Here is a 24,567-nt window from a genome sequence, read left to right as displayed (position 1 = left end):
GCAGAGTTTATTTGTCCAAATGACACATTGTGCTGAATGAAAGGAAATCTACAGTACAGAAGGCCATTCCTGCCACATAAGGAAAAATCATGCTTTTGTAAATCATAATCATGACATAAAAAGTTGAAATTAGGACATAAACATTGAAATTTTTATATACTAGTCATAATTATAAGATGAAAATTCATAATTATGACAAACAGTCAAAGTTATGACATACTAAGATATGAAGAGTCATAATTATGGCTAAATCGAAATTATACTAATTTGATATTATGACACAAAAAGTCATAATTATCAATTATGATAAAAAAAGTCACAATTATGACTTTTTAATGTCATAATTATGTTGAAAAGTCATAAATATGGCATAAAAGGTATACATTATGATACCCTAAATCAAAATGATAACTTGCTAAATTAAAATTATGACATTAAAAAGACGTAATGGATGTAATGTCCAAATTATGAACTAATAATTATTATGATTATGATCTAGAATGTCAACCTCAAATTTCAACTTTCTTTTATCTCATGACTTGGTATGTCATAATTTTGACTTTTTATCACATAATTATTGATTAGTATTTCATAATCTTGACTTTTTTATCTCATAATAATGGCTTAGTAATAGTCTTATGTTTATCTTTTAATCTTATTACTTAGTATACGTCACTTTCAACTTTTTATCTCATAATTATGGCTTAGCATGTCATTAATTGAACCTTTTTATCTCATAATTATGACTTAGTATGTCAATTACACATTTATCTCATGACTTATTCATAACTAACTATTTCATAACTATGAATAAGTGTCATATTAACAACTTTTAATGTCATAATTAGGATTTACCAAAGCACCATTTTTTTTATGTGGCAGAAATGGGCTTCCATAGAAATCAGAAAGCTATTGTGAAATGAAAAACATCACATTTGAGATTATGCACCAAAACTAAAATTACAATTCAAATCAAGCTAGCATAAAGCATCACACCGTCAAAGGGCAAGGAATATTTTTCTGTTTTATTGAGAAATTATTGTTTTAAAAAGACCCAAGCCATATTCCAACTCGAACTACAGACTTTGTGTGCTCAGTTTCCTATGTAAAAGGACTTCACTGGCTTGTCACATTCAGAACAAGTTTAGATAGTATAGTTATCTCCATTTGTCTTGACAAAATACAGAAGTACTGTAAATGTAAGCTACAGCAATACTAGCAAGGTTGTACTGAGTTGTGGAATTAGGCGGGTAGCAGTTTACATTCTACACACAGGAAAGAGCACTAGACACATGGCGTAACACTTCCACTGTGCCTTGTCAGTAACAGACTAATAAAACACTGCTTCTGAGTACAAAAGAATCAAATTAAAATCATGCACGTCCTTTCCCATTCACCAAGTGTCATTATTTCCGATCAGTCAGTGAAATGAAAGGAATATTCTGGGTTCAATACAAGGTAAGATCAATCCACAGCATTTGTGGTGTAATGTTGATTACCACAGAGATATTTTTTACTACAAAGATGATTTTTGACTCTTCCCTCGTTTTCTTTAAAAAACAGCGAAAATAAAGGTTACAGTGAGGCACTTACAATGGGAATGGAGTATTTTCTTTAAAAGTAGATATGTGAAGCGTATCATTTTGCATTAATTCTTGTGTTACAAATTGTGTATTATTTGAGCTCTACAGCTTTTTAAATCATTTCTAATCGTTTCAGGGTTTTAGAGTTTTAGGTGTTACATTGTCTTGGCAATGAAGTAGTAAAATTTAAAATAGGAAGAGTAGTATAGTACCGTTTAAAAGTTCGGGGTCAAAATAATATATATATATTTTTTTTTTTCTTCTTAAAATATATAATATAATATAGTCAGCATAATGATAAGGCAAAAAGCTGAACTGAAAATCTGACCTTTTGTTTAAAGGAGTTCACATGGTCAAATTTGCTTATTTTAGTGGTCTATAAATTGTGAATTCCTAAATTTTACCTTTGACGTACTACTAATCGTGTTGTTGTTGTTATTTTCAAAATTGTCGCACTTTTAAATAATTTTTTTTTTTTTTTAATAAATAAAATTTTGTATACCAGATTTTTTCACCCCAAACCAAGTTTATTATTGTTAACTAAAACTAAAACCAACTAAAACATCAACTAAAATAAAATACAATATAAAAATTGCCAAAGCAACATTACTAAATTACTAACTAAGTTTGGGGTCAAAAAGATTTTTTTTTTTTTTTTAAATATGTTTATTCAGCAAGGATGCATTGAATTGATCAATAGTGACAGTAAAGTCTTTTACATTATTACAACTTTTTTTAACATTGATAATAATAAGAAATGTTTACTGAGCAGCAAATTAGCATAGTAGAATGATTTCTGAAGGATCATGTGACACTGAAAACTTGGAGTAATGATGCTGAAAATTCAGCTTTGCCATCACAGGAATAAATTACATTTAAAAATATATTAAATTTGATTTTTTTAAAGTAATATTTCACAATATTATTTTTTTATGTATTTTTGATCAAATAAATGCAGCCTTGGTGAGCATAAGAGATTTTTTTTTTTTTTTTTAATTCTCACCAACTTCAAACATTTGATTGATAGAGTAAGTGAATTTTTTTCACACTTAAAATCTCATATTGTTTACAAGACTTTGAAAGACTTTTGAATATTTCGAGATTGGCCTTCCACTGTAAGTGCCTCATTGTAACCTAGATATGTTTTTACTAAAGTCAAATTTATTTTTGTGCTAATCAGCCAATATTATGCCACAAGTGTTGTTGAATGAGCTTGTATTGAACCAGGAACATTTGTTTTAGAGTTCCAGTGACTGTGTACATGCTGTTTGTTTAAAGCCACAAGAAATGCATGATTATTGCTCACAGTGAGTTTGAGCGGCCAAAATGGGTTTGGAAATACTGCTAAATATCATCAGAGGAAGATCCCCTAACACACACACAAAAAAAAAAAAAATCAAATAAAAATGTTGGCACAGGATTTTAAGAACAGTTAAATATATCTGAACATTTCGAATGACGGATAGTGCCGCCGTGGGTGCTGGCGGGCTTTCTTAACATAACATCTCTCAGCTCACAACAGCTGTGGTAACTAGCAGCAACACAACAGAAGAATTGCATAAAATTGTAGTGCAATGGGCAAATTGTTCATAAAAGATCATCTCTTTTGGTCAAGTTGGTAACAAAATGCAGTACATAAAATATGTTCAATATCCACCACCATGACAAATCCAAGAGGTGTACCATGAATGGATTATTCATATTATTTTTCTAGCTTTAGAACCACTGATTTCACTTTAATTCCTCAAGTCGTCATATTGCGGGTTCAAATCAGTAAGAGAAATATCAGAGCTAATCAATAACTCAATCTGAAAACATTCTTGTAACAGGACTAAGCATCCAACGGTTAAGCTGTTCAGATCAAGAGAAAATCAAACACTAAAGGACTTGAAGGATGGACGTTTTGTCTTGTCTATGCGAAGGTGTTCTCTGGATAGCTGACTTTAATCGCTCCCCAATAGCAGGCCCGTACCAGACAGATGAGTCCCAGGAGATATGCGAAGGCCCAGGACACGTAAGTAGCGTGGAAACGCCTAGCGAAGTCCTGAGTGCCCACCTGAGAGGACAAAAACACCAGGAATTTGTGATGAGCAAACAAACATAGTTTAATAGTACATATCCAGAGTCCAAAGCGGACACTTGCCAAGTGCTAATTCGAGTGGCTGGTAACTTCTTTTAGAAACTGCAACATAATATGTGGTTTAAATCAAACTGTGAGAATGATCATCTGACCCTGATGTAAGTGTGATTCAAATGAAACTGTTACTAAAGAAAACGACAGTTCTAAGTGTATCCAGGAAGATCTTGACCAAAAACTGATGGAAATAACATCACAACATTTAGAAGTGCATACATTTTTGGTCAAGATCTTGTATTGAAAACGCAAGAGTCCAGCACTCTGTAAAGTCTCCTCCAGCACATCCCAAAGTTGGGATGATACATTTTTTAGGATCCTTTAATGAATAGAAAGCTTAAAAGGACAGCATTTGTTCGATATAGAAATATTTTGTAACATAAAAGTCTTTATAGTCGCTTTTAAACTATTGAATGCATCCTTGCTGAATAAAAGTATTAATTTCTCTAAAAAACATACTGACCCCAAACCCCCAAAAAAGAGAGCGATACTCACCGTTAAACCGATACCAATGAAAATGCAGATCATTCCTACAGTAATGTAGGCACAGCAGCGTCTTCTGGGTAGAGCACTGCCTACAGAAGAGCTAAAGACAAAGATAGCACACAAGCTTAGTACCAGTGCAGTTACTGGGCTGTATCTGTCTCCTAGTACAGAGGTATAATGGTTTAACAGCAGGAATTAGTCAATGCCTGCGAACCTCCAAAGGAAAAACAGTTTGGAAAACAGACGGATGGAAGGAGTTATTCAATGGTTACACAGGAAAGCCAACAACCAAACTAGACTAAAATGAAGCTAAAGTACACTGAAAAAAGTGAAATGACTAAGACATCTATTTAAAGTCTAATTGTGGTTTTGTTCAGTTTGTCTAAAAGCAAGTAACACTCCCCATAGAAAAGAAGAATTTTGTTTAAAGGGATACTCCACTTTTTTTGGAAATAGGCTCATTTTACAACTCCCCCAGAGTTAAACAGTTGAGTTTTACCGTTTTCGAATCCATTCAGCCGAACTCCGGGTCTGGCGGTACCACTTTTAGCATAGCTTAGCATAGATCATTGAATCGGACATGACCATTAGCATCTCTCTCAAAAAAATGACCAAAGAGTTTCGATATTTTTCCTATTTAAAACTTGACTCTTCTGTACATCGTGTACTAAGACTGACGGAAAATGAAAAGTTGCGATTTTCTAGGCTGATATGGCTAGGAACTATACTCTCATTCCTGCGTAATAATCAAGAAACTTTACTGCCGTTCCATGAGTCCAGCAGGCGTAATGATATGACGCAGCGCCTGAAAATAGGTCTAATAGGTTAGACAAACTTAGTCCCGGTCACATTGGAAGTTACCGAGCTGGGGACTATTTTCAGGCGCTGCGTCATATCATTGAGAGTATAGTTCCCAGCCATATCAGCCTAGAAAATCGCAACTTTTCATTTTCCGTACAGAAGAGTCAAGTTTTAAATTGGAAAAATATCAAAACTCTTCGGTCATTTTTTTGAGAGTGATGCTAATGGTCTTGTCCGATTCAATGATCTATGCTAAGCTATGCTAAAAGTGGTACCGCCAGACCCGGAGTTCGGCTGAATGGATTCGAAAACGGTAAAACTCAACTGTTTAACTCTGGGGGAGTTGTAACATGAGCCTATTTCCAAAAAAAAGTGGAGTATCCCTTTAAACGGTATTTTCGTTTGACACCAGGGTGGTGATGTGCAGAACACATACTGGCTTTACTGACTTCAGAAATTATTGTGGGTTTTATTAATGTTTCGTCAGTACATAACAGAAAATATGATGTGTATTTTAAAAAGACATCACGATAAATATTAAGGTCAGGTTGTCAATAACATTAAGGTTAAGTTGTCTTAATTTTTAGAAAGTAAACTAAATTAAACACTGATAAAAAAACAAAATGCTTAAGTTTTATCTTAAGTGGAAAATTCTGCTTTCATAGCTATTTAAAGCTACACTGTGTAGGATTTTCTCCCATCTAGCGGTGGAATTGTTTATGACTACCAACTGAATATTACTTTCTAGCCCCTCCCATTCTGAGGGCGTTTTAACTCCTACGGTGGCCGTATTATTTCAAATCTGCTGGCAGTCGTGAGTAATCTTCCCCTCGCATTCGTCACGGTGCCACTGAGTGTCAAAACGCGAAAGGCGAAGCTTGAATTTCCAGGTATGTCCCTCTTTGGCTAATGTATTTTCAAGATGGAAGTGCAACATGGCCTCCGCCATTCGAGCGACTCGCTCGTATGTATTCTAAATGGCAGATTCTACACTTACGAGAATACTTGATTAGTTGGTAGAAGTAATTACACATTAATGAGCACATATCATTTTGAAAGAACAAAGTGTTTTTTGCTAAGAATCAACTTAAAAATTACACAGTGTAGCTTTAACTTTTGTGAAATTAAGGTGCAAAAAGCAACAACAAAAACCACAAAAATTATATTGACCTATATTGTATGGTCTTTATAGTAAATAATCTTTTTACTTTTTAGGAAAACAAGTATTTTAATTAACAATAAATCAAAATTTAAGGGTTGAACCAAACTATAAATATAATTTGTGACCCTAGATCACAAAACCAGTCACAATTCGCACGGGTATATTTGTGGCAATAGCCAACAATACATTGTATGGGTCAAAATTAGCGATTTTTCTTTTATGCCAAAAATCATTAGGATATTAAGTAAAGATCATGTTCCATGAAGATATTTAGTAAATTTCCTACCGTAAATATATAAAACATTTATTTTTGTGAGTGAATGCAGCACAATCGCAAACATAAATGGACAACTTTAAAGGTGATTTTCTCAATGTTCAGATTTTTTTGCTCCCTCAGATTCCAGATTTTCAAATATTTTTATCTCTGGACAAATATTGTCCTATCCTAACAAACCACACATCAATGAAAAGCTTATTTATTCAGCTTATATATGATGTATACATCTCAATTTCCAAAAAATTACCCATGTGACTGGTTTTGTGGTCCAGGGCCACATTTGAGGAAAACTGGCCTTTTAGATGTAAGATTGATCTTGTTAAAGCAGCCCAACAAACGCTTGTAGTCAAAAGAGAACTACGTCACTGAGTCACATGGTCTGCTCTTTTTCCTGTTTGAGTCCCATTAAGTCTGACCATGACTCTTCACATGCCTCTCATGTGATGGGATTTTCAAACATTCTTCTGGAATCACAATGAATCAGATAGCTTAAGGTGCTTAATTTCTCTCCTTCTTCTGCTCGCATCTCCTTCTCTGTCACTTCAAACGCTCTGCATTCGAGTGGAAGTCTTATTTGCTTTGGGATTCTGTGGGCACTCGGGCTCCATTCATGTGTGCTGCAACATCTGTTGTCATAACTCTCCCTCGCAGCGTCACTAGCGCGCAGAGCTCATGTTTCAGTATGTCAGCATGATGCGCTCGCTCTCTCAAGTGACTGGCAGACTGGCATCACATCGCCTCCCTCTCTAACTGGAACTCACAAGGGTTTATTTACTTTCAGTTTCTACAAACTGCCCAGTGCAAACTCAAGCCTGACCTCCGGCTAGTCGCACACAGCGCACATTGAGATTTATGACATTTCTCCTGAGAACGGCACATCATCGGTGGAGTATTGCCACAGACATCGCATTTTTGACGTACAAAGAATATGACAAATGATGGCAACTCACATTTTTTTGCAATGTGGGCACTTGGCCAGTGTGTTGAACCGGAGCTCCATCCACTGCAAAAACAAGGGAAGTTAAGAAGAAAGTTCTTCAGTAAACACACAGCATGGTAAAGCAGCACACATCAATTCATTTAATAATCTACTACACCAAACTTGATTCCAGGGGTCAGTGCATGACATTCAAATATTAGTTCAAATGGGAACTGATAAATGATTCAAACAACTATCATTTTTTATGAATAAATTGAGATGTATACATGAATAAATTAGGAGAATTAGTGGATTTAACCCTGTACAAAGGCAAAAGGCAGTTAAATCCTGAAAAAAGGAAGAATTCTTTAAGGTTATAACAGAAGATCTCACAATAAAACTAATGTTTCAGTTCCTGCATCTTGCCTCTGTAGGCCACAAGGAGTTATGTTCATTTGAGTCACAGGGCTACAGACAAAAAATGACTAAAATGAAAATTTTTAGTTGACAAATTACAGAATTGCTTAATACAGATGATTGTTCAGAAGTTAAGTTCATTGAGTGCATAGATCCTTACTTTAGTTTTGACCAGTCAGTGGATGAAAGGAAGATTCAGTAAATAAAGTATGACTATTTAAAGGGATAGTTTACCCAAAAATGAAAAGTCTATCATCATTTACTCAACCTCAAGTTGTTCCAAACCTGTATGCATTTCTTTATTCCACTGAACTCAAAAGAAGATATTTTAAAGAATATGATTAACCAACAGTTGACAGGCCCCATAGTATGGAAAAAAAAAACAGTCAATGGGGCCCATCAACTGTTTGGATACCGACACTCTTCAAAATATCTTCTTTTGTGTTCAGTAGAAGAAAGAAACTCATACAGGTTTGGAACAAAATGAGGGTGAGTAAATGATGACTGAATTAAATTTTTTTGGGTGAACTATCCCTTTAACCCAGACAGCAACATAGTGTCGGCCCAGATCCGGCCCACATCTGGTACTACGCGTACCAGATGTGGGCCGGATCTGGGCCTACACTATGTTGCTGTCTGGGAAGTTATGTAAATGAGGTGTTGTTGTATTTAGTATAATTTATTCCAATCTGATATGATTGAGAATTTGTTTAATTGGTAATGGTCATAGGAATTGTTTAATTTTGACAAAAACATCATGACTTGTGCCGTTTTTTGTTGGGTTGACTAACGGGGCGGTATCTGACAGAACTGCATATGGATAATATGCTAATAATTAAACATATAATTTATAATTACAATTAATTTATTAAAAAAAATGTATTGTTGCATAAAAATTGTAATTATAATTTATATATTTAATTATTAGTCACATTTGCAAACATTTTAATCTCTGTCTGGAGCCCTGGAACCATGTGGGACCTTTTTTTTTTTTTTTTGTTATCATTATTTCTAATTAGTTTGTTATTTAGTCAGTTCCACCGACTGAGAAGGTGGCAGTGTATTAGGACCTTGAAAAGATCAGAGGGGCCGCGAATAGCCAGGCCTGAGGCAGACTGGGACCACTCATCATCGCTGCCCTATACAGCAGGGGCATCACAGGACACTAAGAACATGTGCACTAGTGAAACTCAACACTACCATTTAAAAGTTTGGGGTCAGTAAACATTTTCTTAACGAAATTAATATTTTGATTCAGCAAGGATTCAATTACTTAAAAATCACAATATAGACATTTTTAATATTACAAACTATTTCAAATAAATGCTGTTCTTTTAAGCCTTCTTATTCATCAAAGAATCCCGAAAAAAGTGTATCATAGTTTCCACCAAATGTGAATAAATTAGAATGATTTCGAAGGATCATGTGGCACTGAAGACTGGAGTAATGATGCTGAAAATTCAGCTTTGCATCACAGGAATAAATTACGTTTGAAAATAGATTAAAATAGAACACAATTACTTTAAATTGTAGTAATATTTTGATGTTTCATCATGCAGCCTTGTTTTCTTTCAAAAACATAAATAATCTTACTGACCCCAAACTTTAAAGGTAATGTAAAATGCATTCACAGATCTTCTCTGCTTTCAAGAAACATTACTGTAGGTCAGAAAGGTCAGTGATTTTAATGTAAAGATGTATGACCGTACAAGGAATGTGTTTCCGCAGTGGCCGCAGACCACACGCATGCCCTCAGGCTGGACTGGTAGAGCTGGCTGGGCGGGCTGCTCCTCTGGGATCACCATCACAGGGCTCAGGTTGATGATGCGTCTGCTGGGGGCCCAGAAACACAATGTCAGTTTTTCACTTTCTACAGATTTGTATAGAATTGTTGTTAATATTAACCCTATGAAGCCTCCTGTAATCATATATGCTATGCACATGTGTAAGGCCTCTAAATCATCCACACGATCAAAACTGAAAAACCTGTTGTACATGCTTTCTGATTGATAGTTTATCCTTTTTTTCAACAAGTAAAATGCTATTTAGTATAATTCTGAAGAAACCCTCCTTCAGGTTGTGGTGCATGTGTCTTTTTATTGTGAAATCTTTAACCATACTTAAGAAATAAACATAAGAATAACTTTTATACTGTTAGTAATATTTCACGATGAACACTTACTGAACTGAAGAAACTTAGGTTTACTTGAATATCCATCACATTATAAATCATGCTAAAATTTGAGTATATCATTTTTAATATTTGAGTTTTTGAGGAACATTTATTTGTACATCTCTCAGTAATTATGATTGCATTGCATTGCATTATATGTTTTACCCTCCACATTAAAAACTACAGAGCTTTGATCATAAAACTACAAGCATTTAACATATTATTAGAGTGACAACTGATATGTATATGCATTTTATATAAGTAATCTACTATACTGTTAAAGATATGGTTGATTTACATTACAAGCTGTCAGTATCTCATCTAACTTTTAGGCCATATAAATAATATGTTTTTTGCTCCTCCATTTTTCCTGATCTCCATATTCTCTATATCATTCTAAATGAGCCATAAACACAAAATAAGGTTTCATTTGTTAACAAAATAATTAGTTTACTTCTGAAAATACTTCTAAAGCATTTATTAATATTAGTTAATGTTCATTACAGTATTTAGTAATACATTATTAAAATCAAAAGTTGAATCTCTTAACATTATTAATGGACCTGAGTTGACATGAACTAACAATGAACAGTTTTTTTTATAAAATAACGTTAACAAAGATTAACAGATACTGTAACAAATGTTTTGCTCATAAGGTAATATTACTTAATGCATTAACTAATGTTAACTAATGGATTCTTAAGTGTACCGGTTAAACAAACAGTGACTTCTTACAATTCTCACAGCTTGTCTTTCACTATAAATGTTCAGACCGCTTTCTAAAAGCATGTGAAATGTTTTGACATTACCAAGTACAAATCCCCTAGCCATAGAGTGCTTGTTTGAGCATTTATGGTGATACATGTCTGTGGTAATACTGTTGCAGATCCCATAACACATACCTACTAAATGACGCTCTAAAGTGTGTCTTTAACACTTACCAGTTGGGCCGAGGGCATCCTATCCTCCTAGACGTGTCTTTACAGATTAGCAGGCAGTTGCAAGGACATCTAACATACTTCTTTCCTGTTGGTGGATTTTTTATAGGCTGTTAAAAAACAGATACATCATGTTTCAAAAGGGACCACGCAATATGCAAGATAAAACAATTAAATGTAATATAATTCTAATATTTTATAATGGTTTAATATAGTCAATCTCCTTTTTAGGTTTATGAATAAGCATTATTTTACCTTACATACCCTCAAATGCTCTTGTTTAAGCATGCTTTGTAAGAAACCAACAAGTCTTTATATGTTGAATAATTCTATTATAATAGGGACTAGTCAAAGGCTGCCTTAATGAATCTAGACAGAGCAACCTTTCACTAACACATTTGATCAAGGTCAGGTCTGCATAGGAAGTCTGATTCTGAACCAAACAAGCTGAAGGTGTAATCCAACATGTACAGTTAGGTCCATATATATTTGGACACAGGCACAATTTTTTGTTATTTTAGCTGTATACCATAAAAACATAGTTGTGATAGCCTTTATGATTTGTCTGATTTCTTCAAGCGGTCATCTTTACCATGTTTACTATGGTAATGGTTAGCACGCAGTCCTTTGCATCGCGTATAAATATTTTTTGCCTTATATGGTGATAAGAATCCACATCAGATCACAAACAGAAGGTATTCAAACATGAATGTGAGTTTTGAGCTAAAATGATGTTAAAAGTCTTAATGCTGATATTAGCTGGTATATGGAATCATCCGGCGCTTCGTCTCCAGACTCAGGTAAACTTCGCCTTTGTTCGTAACCACTCCTCTAGCCCGAGCTGGCCCTCTTTGGACCAAGGTATTCGGCGGGCCAGAAAACCCTGGACGTTGGCCCCGAGGAAGCCCCGGCGAGGCCCGATCAAGCCCCGAAGTGACAGTGGAAACGAGACTCACCCATGCAATCTGTTTTTAGTACATCGTTGTCGTGTAAACGTACCCTAAATATTGCATTTGCATTTGAAAGCTGTGAACCCAAATCATGTGGTCAAAGGAGCTCTCCATGCAAGTCCATCAGAGAGATAGCAAGAATATTAGGAGTGGCCAAATGAACGTTCTGGTACGTTCTGAGAAAAAATAATGCATTGGAGAGCTAAGCAAAAGATAAGGGCCTGGATGTCCATGGAAGACATCAGTGGTGAAAGGTCGCAGGATCCTCTCCATGATAACGCATAACATGTTACTGGTAACATAAGACATTCGGCTTAACCAGGACACAAATATTCCCCCATTGCATTATAATGTATTAAATTCAACATTATTTTTAGAAGTTTAATGTAGTACTGACCCTAAAACTCTTTATTCCTCACACATTCATTTTCATTTTTGGGTGAACTATACACAATACACGTTGTCACTATTCATGAAACGCATTGTTGCCTTTTGTATTGCAATATATTGACATGTATTATTACACTATAATACATGTATAATTCAAATGTTACAAACATATAATTACAATGTGTTAAAGTATTATTACATTGTAATACATTTATTACACTGTAACAAATGTATTATTACAAAGTAATAAATGTATAGTTAGACTATAATAAATGTATAATTACACTGTGACAAAAGTGTAATTACAATATAATAATCCTATAATATACCGTAATAAATGTATAATTACACTGTAACAAATGTATAATTACAATGTTATAACCCTATAATTATGCTGTAACAAAAGTATTATTAAATGTATTATTGCGCTGTAAAAAATGATAATTACACTGTAACAAATGAATAATTAAACCTATAATTATACTGTAACAAAATTATTATTCAACTGTAATAAATGTATTATTACACTTTAATAAATGTGTAATTACAATGTAATAATCATAATTATGCTGTAACAAATGTATATTTACACTAACAAATGTATTATATAATAATTGTATAAAAAACTATAAAAATGTACAATTTCACTGTTACAAATGTATTATAAAAAATGTACAATTACACTGTAACAAATGTATTTTTACAATGTAATAAATGTATAATTACACTATAATGTATAACTGCACTGTGACAAAAGTGTAATTACAATGTAATAATCATATAATTGTGCTGTAACAAATGTATTATTATAATGTAATAAATGTGTAATTACACTATAATAAATGTGCAACTAAACTGTGACAAAAACGTAATTACAATGTAATAATCATATAATTATACTGTAACAAATGTATAATAACAATGTAACAATGTATAATTACACAAAAAATTACATTAACAATGCAAAGAATGTGATTACACTGTAATAAATGTATAATTACAATGTAATCCTATAATTACACTGTAGCAAATGTATAATCACATGTTTAAAAAATCTGTAATTACAATGTAACAAAAGTATAATTACAATGTACTAATCCTATAATTACACTGTACAAATATATAATTACAATGCAACAAATGTATAATTACATTTAAATAATCCTATAAGTATACTGTAATAAATGTATATTTACACTGTAACAAATGTATAGTTACAATGTAATCCAATAATTTAACTGTAACAAATGTATAATTACACTGTAAATATATATAATTACAATGTAACAAATGTATAATTGCAATTTAATAATCCTATAAGTATACTGTAATGTATAATTACACTGTAACAAATGTATAATTATACTGTAACAAATGTATGATTAAAATGTAATAATCGTATCATAATACTATAAAAATGTACAATTTCACTGTAACAAATGTATTGATACACTGTAACAAATGTATAATTACACTGTAAAAGATATATTGTTACAATGTAATAAATGTATAATTACACTGTAACAGATGTATTGTTACAATGTAATAAATGTATAACTACACGTTACAAACGTGTATTTATTACAATGTAATACATTTATAATTACACTATAATAAATGTATAACTACACTGTTACAAAAGTGTAATTACAATGTAATAATCATATAATTATACTGTATCAAATGTATAATTACAACGTAACAAACGAATAATTACACTGTAAAAATTATACTTTAACAAATGTATAATTACAATGTAACAAACGCATAATTACACTGTAATCAAATTATTATGCTGTAATTTATAATTATACGGTAAAACATTATTACACTGTAACAAATGTGTAATTACACTGTACCAAATGTATATTTACACAAAAAAAATTACAATGTAACAAATGTGTAATTACGCTGTTATAAAAGTATAATTACACTGTAATAAATGTATAATTACATTGTAACAAACATATAATTACACTTAATACACTGTAACAAATGTATAATTACTAGAGATGAACCCATACTAAATTTCTCCGCTGATACCGATAGCCGATTATTCGGAATGACATCGGCCGATGTTGATACCGATAGTTAGATTTTTCTTAAGGAAAATAAATCTCTCCCAAATAATGCTGCAGGAACCCTCTCATTTGGTACACTAGAATATTAGAGGTTAAAATTAACAACAGAGCTATTATATACAACTGCTATTTATTTCCAGATATAATATTTCCACTCAAATAAAAGCTGAAATGTTTGTATACAACTCAGTTACACATAAGGTAGTTTTCATAAACACTTTATGGCAAATTTATTCAAACATACATATATAATTAAAAGTAAATAAGCTCTTCTCTAGAGTTTTTTATAGCTAACTAACGAACTGTGAACATTGGATAACTTTCCTGAGGTAAATGCAACATTAAGTGATATTGTTCACAAGCTGTTTTATTGAAGTCTTTCCGTGGTTGAAACAGACTTACAGAGTTATTACATGAGTCATGATACAGATTTGGGTATGTTGTACTGTATCTTTCAACATACATTCTGATATTCATGCACGTTTTTCTAGATATAATTTATTTTAAAGCGCTACAGTGATCTGTCATGTCGCATTTAAGAGGATCAAAACGGCATTTATTGTTTGAATTTCGTGATAAAATATACTGAATTTTAAACCTGAGACTTTGTTTCTTATCAGAAGTAACAGCACAAAGCTCTTTGTGATTATTGGATGGGAGGCGCCACAAATAATGTTTGATGCAGGGAAAAACCATTGTCACGCTGCTGGCGTTTTAAGAGAACTAGGCGCTCCCATTAAAAGCAATTGGAAAAATACGCTAGCCTCTGTAAAAAAAAAACCTTTGGGTGGACGGAAATATTTTTGCCAGCTGATGAATGATAAAAACATTGGCAGCCAATCAGAATCCATTCTACTTTAAACCTTGATCATTTAAAGTGGCAGACGACAAAACTACATGCTTATAATAAATAACAATACATAATTCCTTTTTTTTCAGGATTCTTTGAAGAATAGAAGTTCAAAACAGCATTTATTTAAAATAGAACTCATTTAATGCATTCTTGCAAAATAAAAGTATTAATTTAAAATTAATTAAAAAAAGTACTGATCCCAGAACTTTGATTGATAGTGTACATTGTAATTAAACAGTGTATGAACAGGCAAGAATCAAAGATGAATCAAAATACTATTTATTAAACAAAGAGAATATGCTAGGAGAAAGAAACAGCAAATACACATTACCCGAGGAAACTAAGGGCTTAAATACCAGGGATAGCTATTGAAATAGAACAGAAACATGTGTGGGATTAATTAGAAACTATGGAAACTAATGAGCAAGGAACACAGGCAAAACGAGTACAGGAAAAACGAAACCAAAAAACACTGAAACTAAACAGAACCAAAGCATAACTCTGACATACATTCCATTAGTAAAATATTTAATTGACTGGATAATACAGAAATAGGCACTACCAAATAGTTCTTCAATATACATACCATTTTCTTCATTGAAATTCCAGTATATATTATGATACCATTAAATGTTACCATAAAGTACTCATTAACTTCTGAGACAGGCTTTTAATTACACTGCCCACCCCAAGTATATCAAAAAAAAAAAAGAACAAAAAAAAGGATAAAGGACTAAACCTATGCATGACTAAGCTTAATTTGCATTTGGGGCTCTCTTACCGTGGCTTCACTGCAGACGGTGCACTTCACCACATGCTGATGGAGTTTGCCATCCAGAGTTATAAGAGACTGGCACACTCGACAATTGATGACTGGCACTCCCCCTGCATCTGGACTGGCAATGGCTGTGTAGGGTGGAGGTAATTCGGCTGCAGAAGGAGAGAAACCAGCATGCAGTCTTTAAAATCAGTCGCTCAGTCTGCATGACTATGTTGATGGTACTGTATGTTAATCAGTTGGTATCACTTAGTATCAGTTAGTCTGCATAACTGACCCTACCAACTTGTTGCAAGATACTGCAAAGACTAAAATGCTGTATTATCGGTTTGGTAATGTACAGTCAGCCGGTCATTATTGCAAAAATAAACCCAGACAGGGTGATCAAGTTTTGCATCACCCTTAAGAGGTTTATTTATTTTGCCATAATGACCAGCTCAGTTCCATTATTCCATGTATTATTCCTCATTTTTACATGGTTATTACCAAATATGTAAATATATGGGCATGAAATTACATTATACAAAAACATTTGACTATGAAATGCCACGATTGACCAATCAGAATCAAGTATTCCAGTGTAATAAGGAGTCATAATCATTTTGCTGAATAATAGAACCTTAGAAATGAATTAATGGACAGGCCTTCATGTCTTTCTTGTTGGTGCTCAGAATCCACTGATGTAATATTTATATTATAAATGTGTCTCGCTTGAAATTCCATCTAAAGGACACAGAAATGCAGATTCATTGTGTTCAGCAATAAGTGCATCCTACTCACACTCAATTATTCTCTCACATCCATTGTACAATATCTGGGCGATCAGCCAAACCCTGCCTTCAGTCTCCCCTGGTCTTCAGTATTACTGAAATCCAGGGCTCAGCCACGACATTCCCCACTGCTTATTCTCGGTGAAATTAAGACATGTTCCTCCTGCTGTCTGTCATTCTGAGATCACACTGGCAACAACACAGTCATACTGCAGCCATACTGAACATGTGACACCACAGCAAAAACAACTGACAGCAGCTTTGGCCCAATGATCTCTCAGCTGTCGGGGTACATCCATCTCTTATGTGCTGCTACGGGATACCAAAAATACATAGCTTGTCCAAGAAGTGTGATTTTATCCTATGTAAAAACGTTAAAATGTTGTTATTAGCCTTTAAAACTAGAAAAAATTAGTTATCTGCATTGTTTTAAAAATGATTTGCTATAAATAAAGTTGCGATAGTTTTTTCCTCCCTATTGTGACGTATCAGTGAAATGGCTTCTCGAACAAGAAAAAATGCAGGGCGGGACTTGATTTTGTCCATCTGGAATTGATTGGATTGTTATGGTTTGCTATTGCTGTGATGTCATGTGAGTGACAGGTTGATCCCGCCCTCACGCCAACACATCATCAGAAGAGAGAAGAAATGTCCTTGCAATAGGAAGGGGAAGTTATTTTGATTAACTCTTTCGCAGCCAGTGTTTTATTTTTAAGTTGCCATCCAGAGCCAGTATTTTTGATCATATTCATAAAACTTTCATGGTCCCCCGAATATTTTGATTTATGAATATTTAAAGTCAATATATCAAAAGAAAGAGCAGAACCTCTGCTTTTAAATAAATAAATAAATAAATAGCTTTGTTCATTCTTTTTTATCAACACTTGAATGTAAGTTCATCAAAAAATAACATTTTGAACAAAAAGCTTCGTTAAGATTGGATTCAGAACGACGATCAAAACATAGATCAGTTAGATCGAGTCCATCCACAAAGCTCGCAGTCATATACCTCTTCGTGGGTTCAACATTTTTCTCCATAACGTTAGGCAGTTTATTTGTGCATAAACAACTTCTATCCGCTCCTTCTGGTTTACGCAAATCTTCTTCTTCGCTTGTTTTTGGATCTGGATGCTGTACTATTTCAAAATATCTGTAACAGTGAAAACACAGATTGCCGGAAAAAATTCTCAATGGTGGGGAAAGAGTTAAAAATTACGAGGGCATATTAATGTTTAAAGAAATAATGTTGTGCACGGATAAATACTGCAATATTTCATAAAAAAAACAAAAAAAAACAGAATTGCCAATTTTGATTTCATGGTGACTAAGCACATTTCCTTTATGCCTCAAAATACCATCTCTCCAGGGGCAGATGGAAAGCACAGGTCTCATTTCTCTGACACCAGCCTGCACTGTTTGTAAGATGAGAGCCTTTTCCCAACCCTGGAGCCTGCAGCCAGCTGTTGTTGCAACTCCCTCTCTGTCCGTCTTACTATCATGTTAAAAAAATAGAGAGACGTCGAGCGGCCCATGTGTAGGGGAGATTAGCATGCATTGACAATAGTGAATGTGTTAACTGAACGTACAGTTCCATAAGCAAGCAAACTTGTAGTTTTAACTCAAAATATGTGGCTGTATTAATAACGTGCAAAACAACATTATTTTAGGGATGCATTAATTACAATTCTGGCTGATACTGATAAATGGTCGATATTAAAATTCTGTACTATACTATTGTCTGAATAAATGAAAAATAAAACATTAAAAACTACAACCAGAAATTTGAAATGTGAATATAAATGTGTATTTAGGCATCAGAACATTACAATGTACAGTATGAAAAATTTATTTTAGGATTTGCTATAAATTACATTTAGTGGTTTTAGTGGAATTAAGTGAGTGATGTGAGTTAAGAATTAAGTGAGTAAATAATAGTAAATTCTAAAATCAAAATATAACATCAGAAGAAAATGAACAAGAACAATTAAATATCCAATATAGACTGATATACATTAAAAAAAATTCAAATATCGGTAAAAATATGTTTAAAATCAGCATGAAAAGGAAGTTTAGTCTTTCCTTCCCTATTGTGATGTATATCCGAGTGAAACGGCTTCTCAAACAAGAAAAAATGCAGGGCGGGACTTGATTTTGTCCATCGGGAACTGATTGGATGCTTGTGGTTTGCTATTGCTGTGATGTCATGTGAGTGACAGGTTGCCCCGCCCTCACGCCAGTAAACACATCATCAGAGAAGAGAAGTGATGTCGCTGCAAGAGGGAGGGGAAGTTATTTTAATTAAAGATTATGAGGGCATATTAAAAAAAAATAATGATGTGCACAGATAAATCATTTATAATAAATACTGCAATATTCAATCCCCCAGCCCTACAAGGCAAGGTTGATCTAGTCGTCATGTCCATCCCTAATCTACTAGACATTCAAGAGTTTCAATCAGCTAATATTTGCTTATCTTGCGAAGTCCTATTAGACATGACATCACTAGAGCAGACAGCAATAATTGGTCTGGTTTTCGCCTCGGAGGACTGATCACATCACTAAAATAAAACTCATTTAGTGAATATCATGCAGACAAGCTCAAAGCAATCCTTCGTTTTATGTCTATGTTGTCTAACAACATAGATCATTATTAAAGAGCCTGCAAACTGTAACTATCACAGTTCTACACTTATAGGGTTTGATGCACACAGGTTTTTCCAATAAATGTAGCTCTGGCTTCCGAATGCAACTGCAGAATAAAGAACAATCTCAGCACACTAAGCAATGTTGTGCACAGACTCAGCAGTCCCTCCCTCAACAGGCCAAGTTAATCCCTCTCATAGACTCAGTGAGTAAATGCTTGTGGTCATAAACAGCAAAAGAAACCATAATCCAGGGGTTTGAAATACTAGGGCAGATAATAATGCTAGAGTACATTAGCACACATAGTTTATGCCCCAGGGTGGGAATTATACCGCGGCCACGCGGCCATGGCCGCCGTTGCCCTACACTTTGGCCTTCATGCCCCGTGAAAAAAAAATCATCGTACGGCCACAGTGGCCTGTGTGCCCTGGCCCTGTCCAAGTTCCACCCAAGTAGTCTCTGAACTTCAATTAGTTTGTGGATTCGCGCAGGTGCAGTGTCATAATCACATCGATGATCTCACGCATCAAAACAGCAGTGCAAGAAGCATGTAACGTCAGCACCAACAGAAGAACGACACTCTGTTGTCAACACTGGTGCATAGATATATACACTAGATTTCGCCTTGGCTACGGCATTCGTTCATGAACTGCCGTAGCCAAGGCGAAATCTATATGTCTATGTATGCACCAGTCTGCGCACACGTCACACAGCAGGAAGCGCGGGCGCCCTCAGATCACTTGGACGTCGCTGTGTTACAAGAGGTAAAAACGATATAAATACTGTTCGTTTTCTCACACAAACCGCTCGTTTCGTGTCTTAGGCCATCAATGTGTACTTACGATGGGGAATTGTTTAATTTGGACGATGGGGAATTGTTTTAATTTGGACTCTGTGGATGCCCTTTGAGACCGTGACCATAGACCTGCATTATATGACTGACAGACAAGAACGGTTTGACCTAAAAATATCAAAATCTATTTGCTAGTAGATAAGTGCCCTTTTCAGAAAAGGGCCCTGTGCAAGGTTCGAGAGGTAACGGCGTCGGCGCACTGAAGCGTTTTTTTTTTTAATAGTTCAAAGTTACTATAATAAGATTTAATGTTATTACCTTGACAAACTATAACTTACATCATTAAAAAGATATAAGACTCACGTTTCAGTATTTGACCACTATTGTATTCTGAGAAATTTATATTGAAAGTTATGTCTTAATTTGTGTCAGGAGTTATGAAATGCAAAAATGAGTCGATACCTTTAATATGAATTATGAGCGTCAGACGCTCCCATTCATAAAAAACTCCTGTGCTGTCGTCATGAAAGCGATTCACAAAACAACGTCCCTCTGGGCTTTTAGCTCAAAAGTGTGCAGATTTGGAGAAATATTGATATATATATTACATCAGATTTCTATTGACAGGAATAATATTTTATTGAATTTATAGCCAAATGCGTCGATGTAATCATTATGAGCGCTGTATACTGATGTGCTGTGTTTTCAATTCATACCAGCAGCCTGAGGGCGCTCTACTGAACATTATAGTCCATATTTGAAACACATGAAGAAGAGCGTTCGACAATGCAGGAAATTATTAATTTATTGGCATTTGTGTTGTTTCTGAATGCTTTTATTGGCATTTGTGGTGTTTCTGAATGCTTTTATTGGCATTTATGTTGTTTCTATTGTTGTGTGAGGGTGTATACCTTCTGGATGTAATGGCGCTCTCTCTCGCTCTCATTAAAAAATGTTTTTTTTTATTAAAAAATTCCAAATTAGGATGTTATGCTATCAATCTGAATGGGAAAACCATCGAATTGTATGATGGCCTTTGTGCCCTGTCATATGGCCTTGGTGCCCCTAAAAAAAAAAAAAAGGTGGAGGCCAAATGGCCTTGCCCCTAAAATTACATAATTCCCACCCTGTTATGCCCTCCACATCACCTGATCATGGTACGGTAAAGCCATTATGAATAACGAGACGAAGTGTAAGAGGATCATTACAGTAAAAATGTAAATCTTTTTCTGCTAATCAGGAAGTACAGTATGGGTAGATTTACAAAAGATCAAAAATGGGTTTCAAGACTTCACCGCTTAGACCATTTTTGAGATCATGAGTAACGGGCCAATAACTATATCAACAAAAAAGCTTATTTAATTTACATTTCAGAGGAATTGCTACAAGTAATTTGTATTTGCGTATAACACATAGGCTATATGTCAGAATTATAGTTTTATTAGTTAGTATCAGCTAGTTTCGATTGTTAGTATCTTCAAGTTATCGGTATCGGATAACGAAAAATCCTATTGATTAAATTTTTAGGGGGTCCATTTGGTAATCTGAAACCCATATTTACTCGTGAATGTGTTCATTCTTTGGGGTCTTATTTAACAGTTGGTTAGAAAATCTAAGTGAGCCATTATGTAAAATATACCATCACATGTGCTTCACTTCCTAAAAGATGATCCATCCAGACTTGGAAAATGTGGACCTGTCTGTTCAACTTTTGGCATTGATTTGGTTTCTCATAACAACCTAACATTCAAATACACAACTAATTATTCATGATTAGAGGAAGTTCTGAGGAACCGAAAGTAAAAGTCTAGGAATCAATTATTAAAAACTCCACACTTGGGGGACCTGCCTGCATGTCTATATTATAACAAAGCATTATGGTTACATTTTTTTTAATGTTGAGTAAACTTAGGTGAGAGTAGACGCCTTGTGTGGTTTGAACAAATAGGGCTGGGCAAAAAACTCAAGCTCCTTTAAAAATTCTTGTTTTAGACTTCTAATTCATTACCAGTGTTTTATTTTGCTCTACCCTCTGCGCTTCCGCTTTCGTCAATACGTCATGCGTCGGGTCAGAGGTCACTTTTTTGGACTTGAAAAAAAAAGGTACCATTCAGTCCTATTATAAAGCTTGGAAGAGCCAGGATATATATATTTTTAAATATAACTCTGATTGTGTTTGGCTGAAAGAAGCAAGTCATATACACTTAGGATGACTATACACTCTTTAAAAAAGGTTCTTTATGGCAGATTCCATGAAGAACCTTTAACATCCATGGAACCTTGCACCAAAAATCTTTAGATTACTTAAATATTCTTTACAAAATGGTTCTTTAATGGCATCATTGCACAAACCTCCTTTTGGAACCTTTATTTTTAAAAGTGTATGTTTAGGGTTAGGATTGTTTGTAATTATGTATATACTGTTATATCCATAGTAAGTACATGTAACATGTTTAACAAGGACAATATAGTGTTACCAGCATTATTATAACAAACTAAGAATTGGCTTAGAAACTATAAGTTACACAGAAATGTGTACAAACACATCAGTTCAAAAACTAAAACAGCACACTAGTCTGTCTACAAACCAAATCTTCACATCTTTCCTCCTCCTCCCTTTTTTGTGTTTCTTTTATCAGTGTGTCTTATGGATAGTTTTGGTCACTTATAATGTTTAATATGCTTATAGACCCCATATAATTTGGTCTGGGCCTTTAAGACAATGAGAACTGGTACTGGTGGTGTATGAATGAAGCAAAACATCTCTAGCAAGCTAAATGTCAATAGCCTCATCTTAAATGCAGCCACCTCGAAATATCAATACAAATTTGCAGTCGGCTGAACCGGTATCAGTCGACCGACAAATGTTAATAGTTGAATAACATATAAAGCAGGTTGTTTACTAACTAATAGCATATAATTCGACACAATATTCCCTTGTCCAGGAATGCAACATTCTGTACCCATCAAATGATTCTACGTTGGGAATATCTGGAAGACTGAGGCCCGTTTTTCTGGCACAACCCTCTGAGCTGTTATTCCTTGTTGTCTACGGACAATGTCTCACATTAAATGGGCTGCAGTCTGCTACAGATCACCGCTCACTACTATACGCCCTAAATGATTCAGCACCCCCACGTCAATCACAATCCACATTTACCTCTCGGGTTCGGGTCCTGCGGGTACGGCGGAGCGGTGGGCGTGCCATTCCCCGAGTTCGGTGCGGACAACAGTGGGGATCGTTCATCCATACCATCGGAAGCCATTCTATCAGTAGATCAGCACAGAAAAACAACAACAGCAGCAGCAGCAGCGACGAATGGTGGAGGGCTCCGTCGTCCGCTGCTCTGGAGAGGGGCAGTGAGACTGAGAGAGATCGCGGGGCAGGGACAGTGGAGAGGCGGAGTCAAAGACGTAAGCGGCCGGGGAGGATGAGAAATCACTGCTGGACGGGACGGGATCTCCCCCTCCTCCTGTATGTCAATATTGCGCGCTAGTCTTTCCCCAGTCTACTCATTTGACCTTGCTAGATGTATTTGCTCATTATCAAGAAGATGTTTATTTTCTGTACTAATGCACACTCCTTCATCGTCGGTATTACTGGACAATGTGCATGTCAGGAGGAAAAGTAAATTTGTCCATCTAGGGAGCGTCCATAAAAATGTTCAGTAGGTACAGAGCTGATCTAGTTCTATATATATATATATATACAGTATATTCCTTGCCAATAATTTGATTTCATATATATATATATATATATATATATATATATATATATGGCAAGGAATTATTAAAATAAAAATTTGGCAAGGAATATACTGTATATATATATATATATATATATATATATATATATATATATATATATATATATATATATATATATACATACATACAGTATATTCCTTCATATATCTATATATACAGTGAGGAAAATAAGTGGGTGTTCAAATACCCATCATCTTTTTAGATCAGTCAGGTTTCTGGGCTGTCGCTGAGAAACACAGAGTTTGAGCTCCCTCCAAAGATTCTCTATTGGGTTTAGGTCTGGAGACTGGCTAGGCCACGCCAGAACCTTGATATGCTTCTTACAGAGCCACTCCTTGGTTATCCTGGCTGTGTGCTTCGGGTCATTGTCATGTTGGAAGACCCAGCCTCGACCCATCTTCAATGCTCTAACTGAGGGAAGGAGGTTGTTCCCCAAAATCTCGCAATACATGGCCCCGGTCACCCTCTCCTTAAAACAGTGCAGTCGCCCTGTCCCATGTGCAGAAAAACACCCCCAAAGCATGATGCTACCACCCCCATGCTTCACAGTAGGGATGGTGCTCTTGGGATGGTACTCATCATTCTTCTTCCTCCAAACACGTTTAGTGGAATTATGACCAAAAAGTTCTATTTTGGTCTCATCTGACCACA

General features: G+C 34.7%; 1 protein-coding gene across 2 annotated transcripts; it reads right to left on the bottom strand.

The window, feature by feature from the left end:
- Positions 1-1,007: 1,007 nt before the first annotated feature.
- Positions 1,008-23,536, bottom strand: pip4p2 (phosphatidylinositol-4,5-bisphosphate 4-phosphatase 2). 2 transcript variants are annotated; one of them, XM_084131531.1, is made up of 8 exons: positions 23,309-23,529; positions 15,946-16,094; positions 10,894-11,000; positions 9,489-9,612; positions 8,850-8,918; positions 7,394-7,446; positions 4,213-4,303; positions 1,008-3,639 (listed from the first exon to the last, which is right to left on the bottom strand). In XM_084131531.1, exons 1-8 carry the CDS (start codon positions 23,412-23,414, stop codon positions 3,496-3,498), a joined length of 843 nt encoding a protein of 280 aa, XP_083987657.1. In that variant the 5' UTR covers positions 23,415-23,529; the 3' UTR covers positions 1,008-3,495. The 2 variants fall into 2 exon arrangements, with proteins under 2 accessions (XP_083987657.1, XP_083987658.1); XM_084131532.1 differs by lacking the exon at positions 8,850-8,918 and having other exon boundaries at positions 23,309-23,536.
- Between the last annotated feature and the right edge of the window lie 1,031 nt (positions 23,537-24,567).

Source organism: Abramis brama, assembly GCF_963993115.1.
Source record: "Abramis brama genome assembly, chromosome: 12".
Taxonomy (NCBI): domain Eukaryota; kingdom Metazoa; phylum Chordata; class Actinopteri; order Cypriniformes; family Leuciscidae; genus Abramis; species Abramis brama.
Note: the sequence above shows the minus strand (reverse complement) of the source record. Positions and strands in the feature narration are given on the sequence as shown.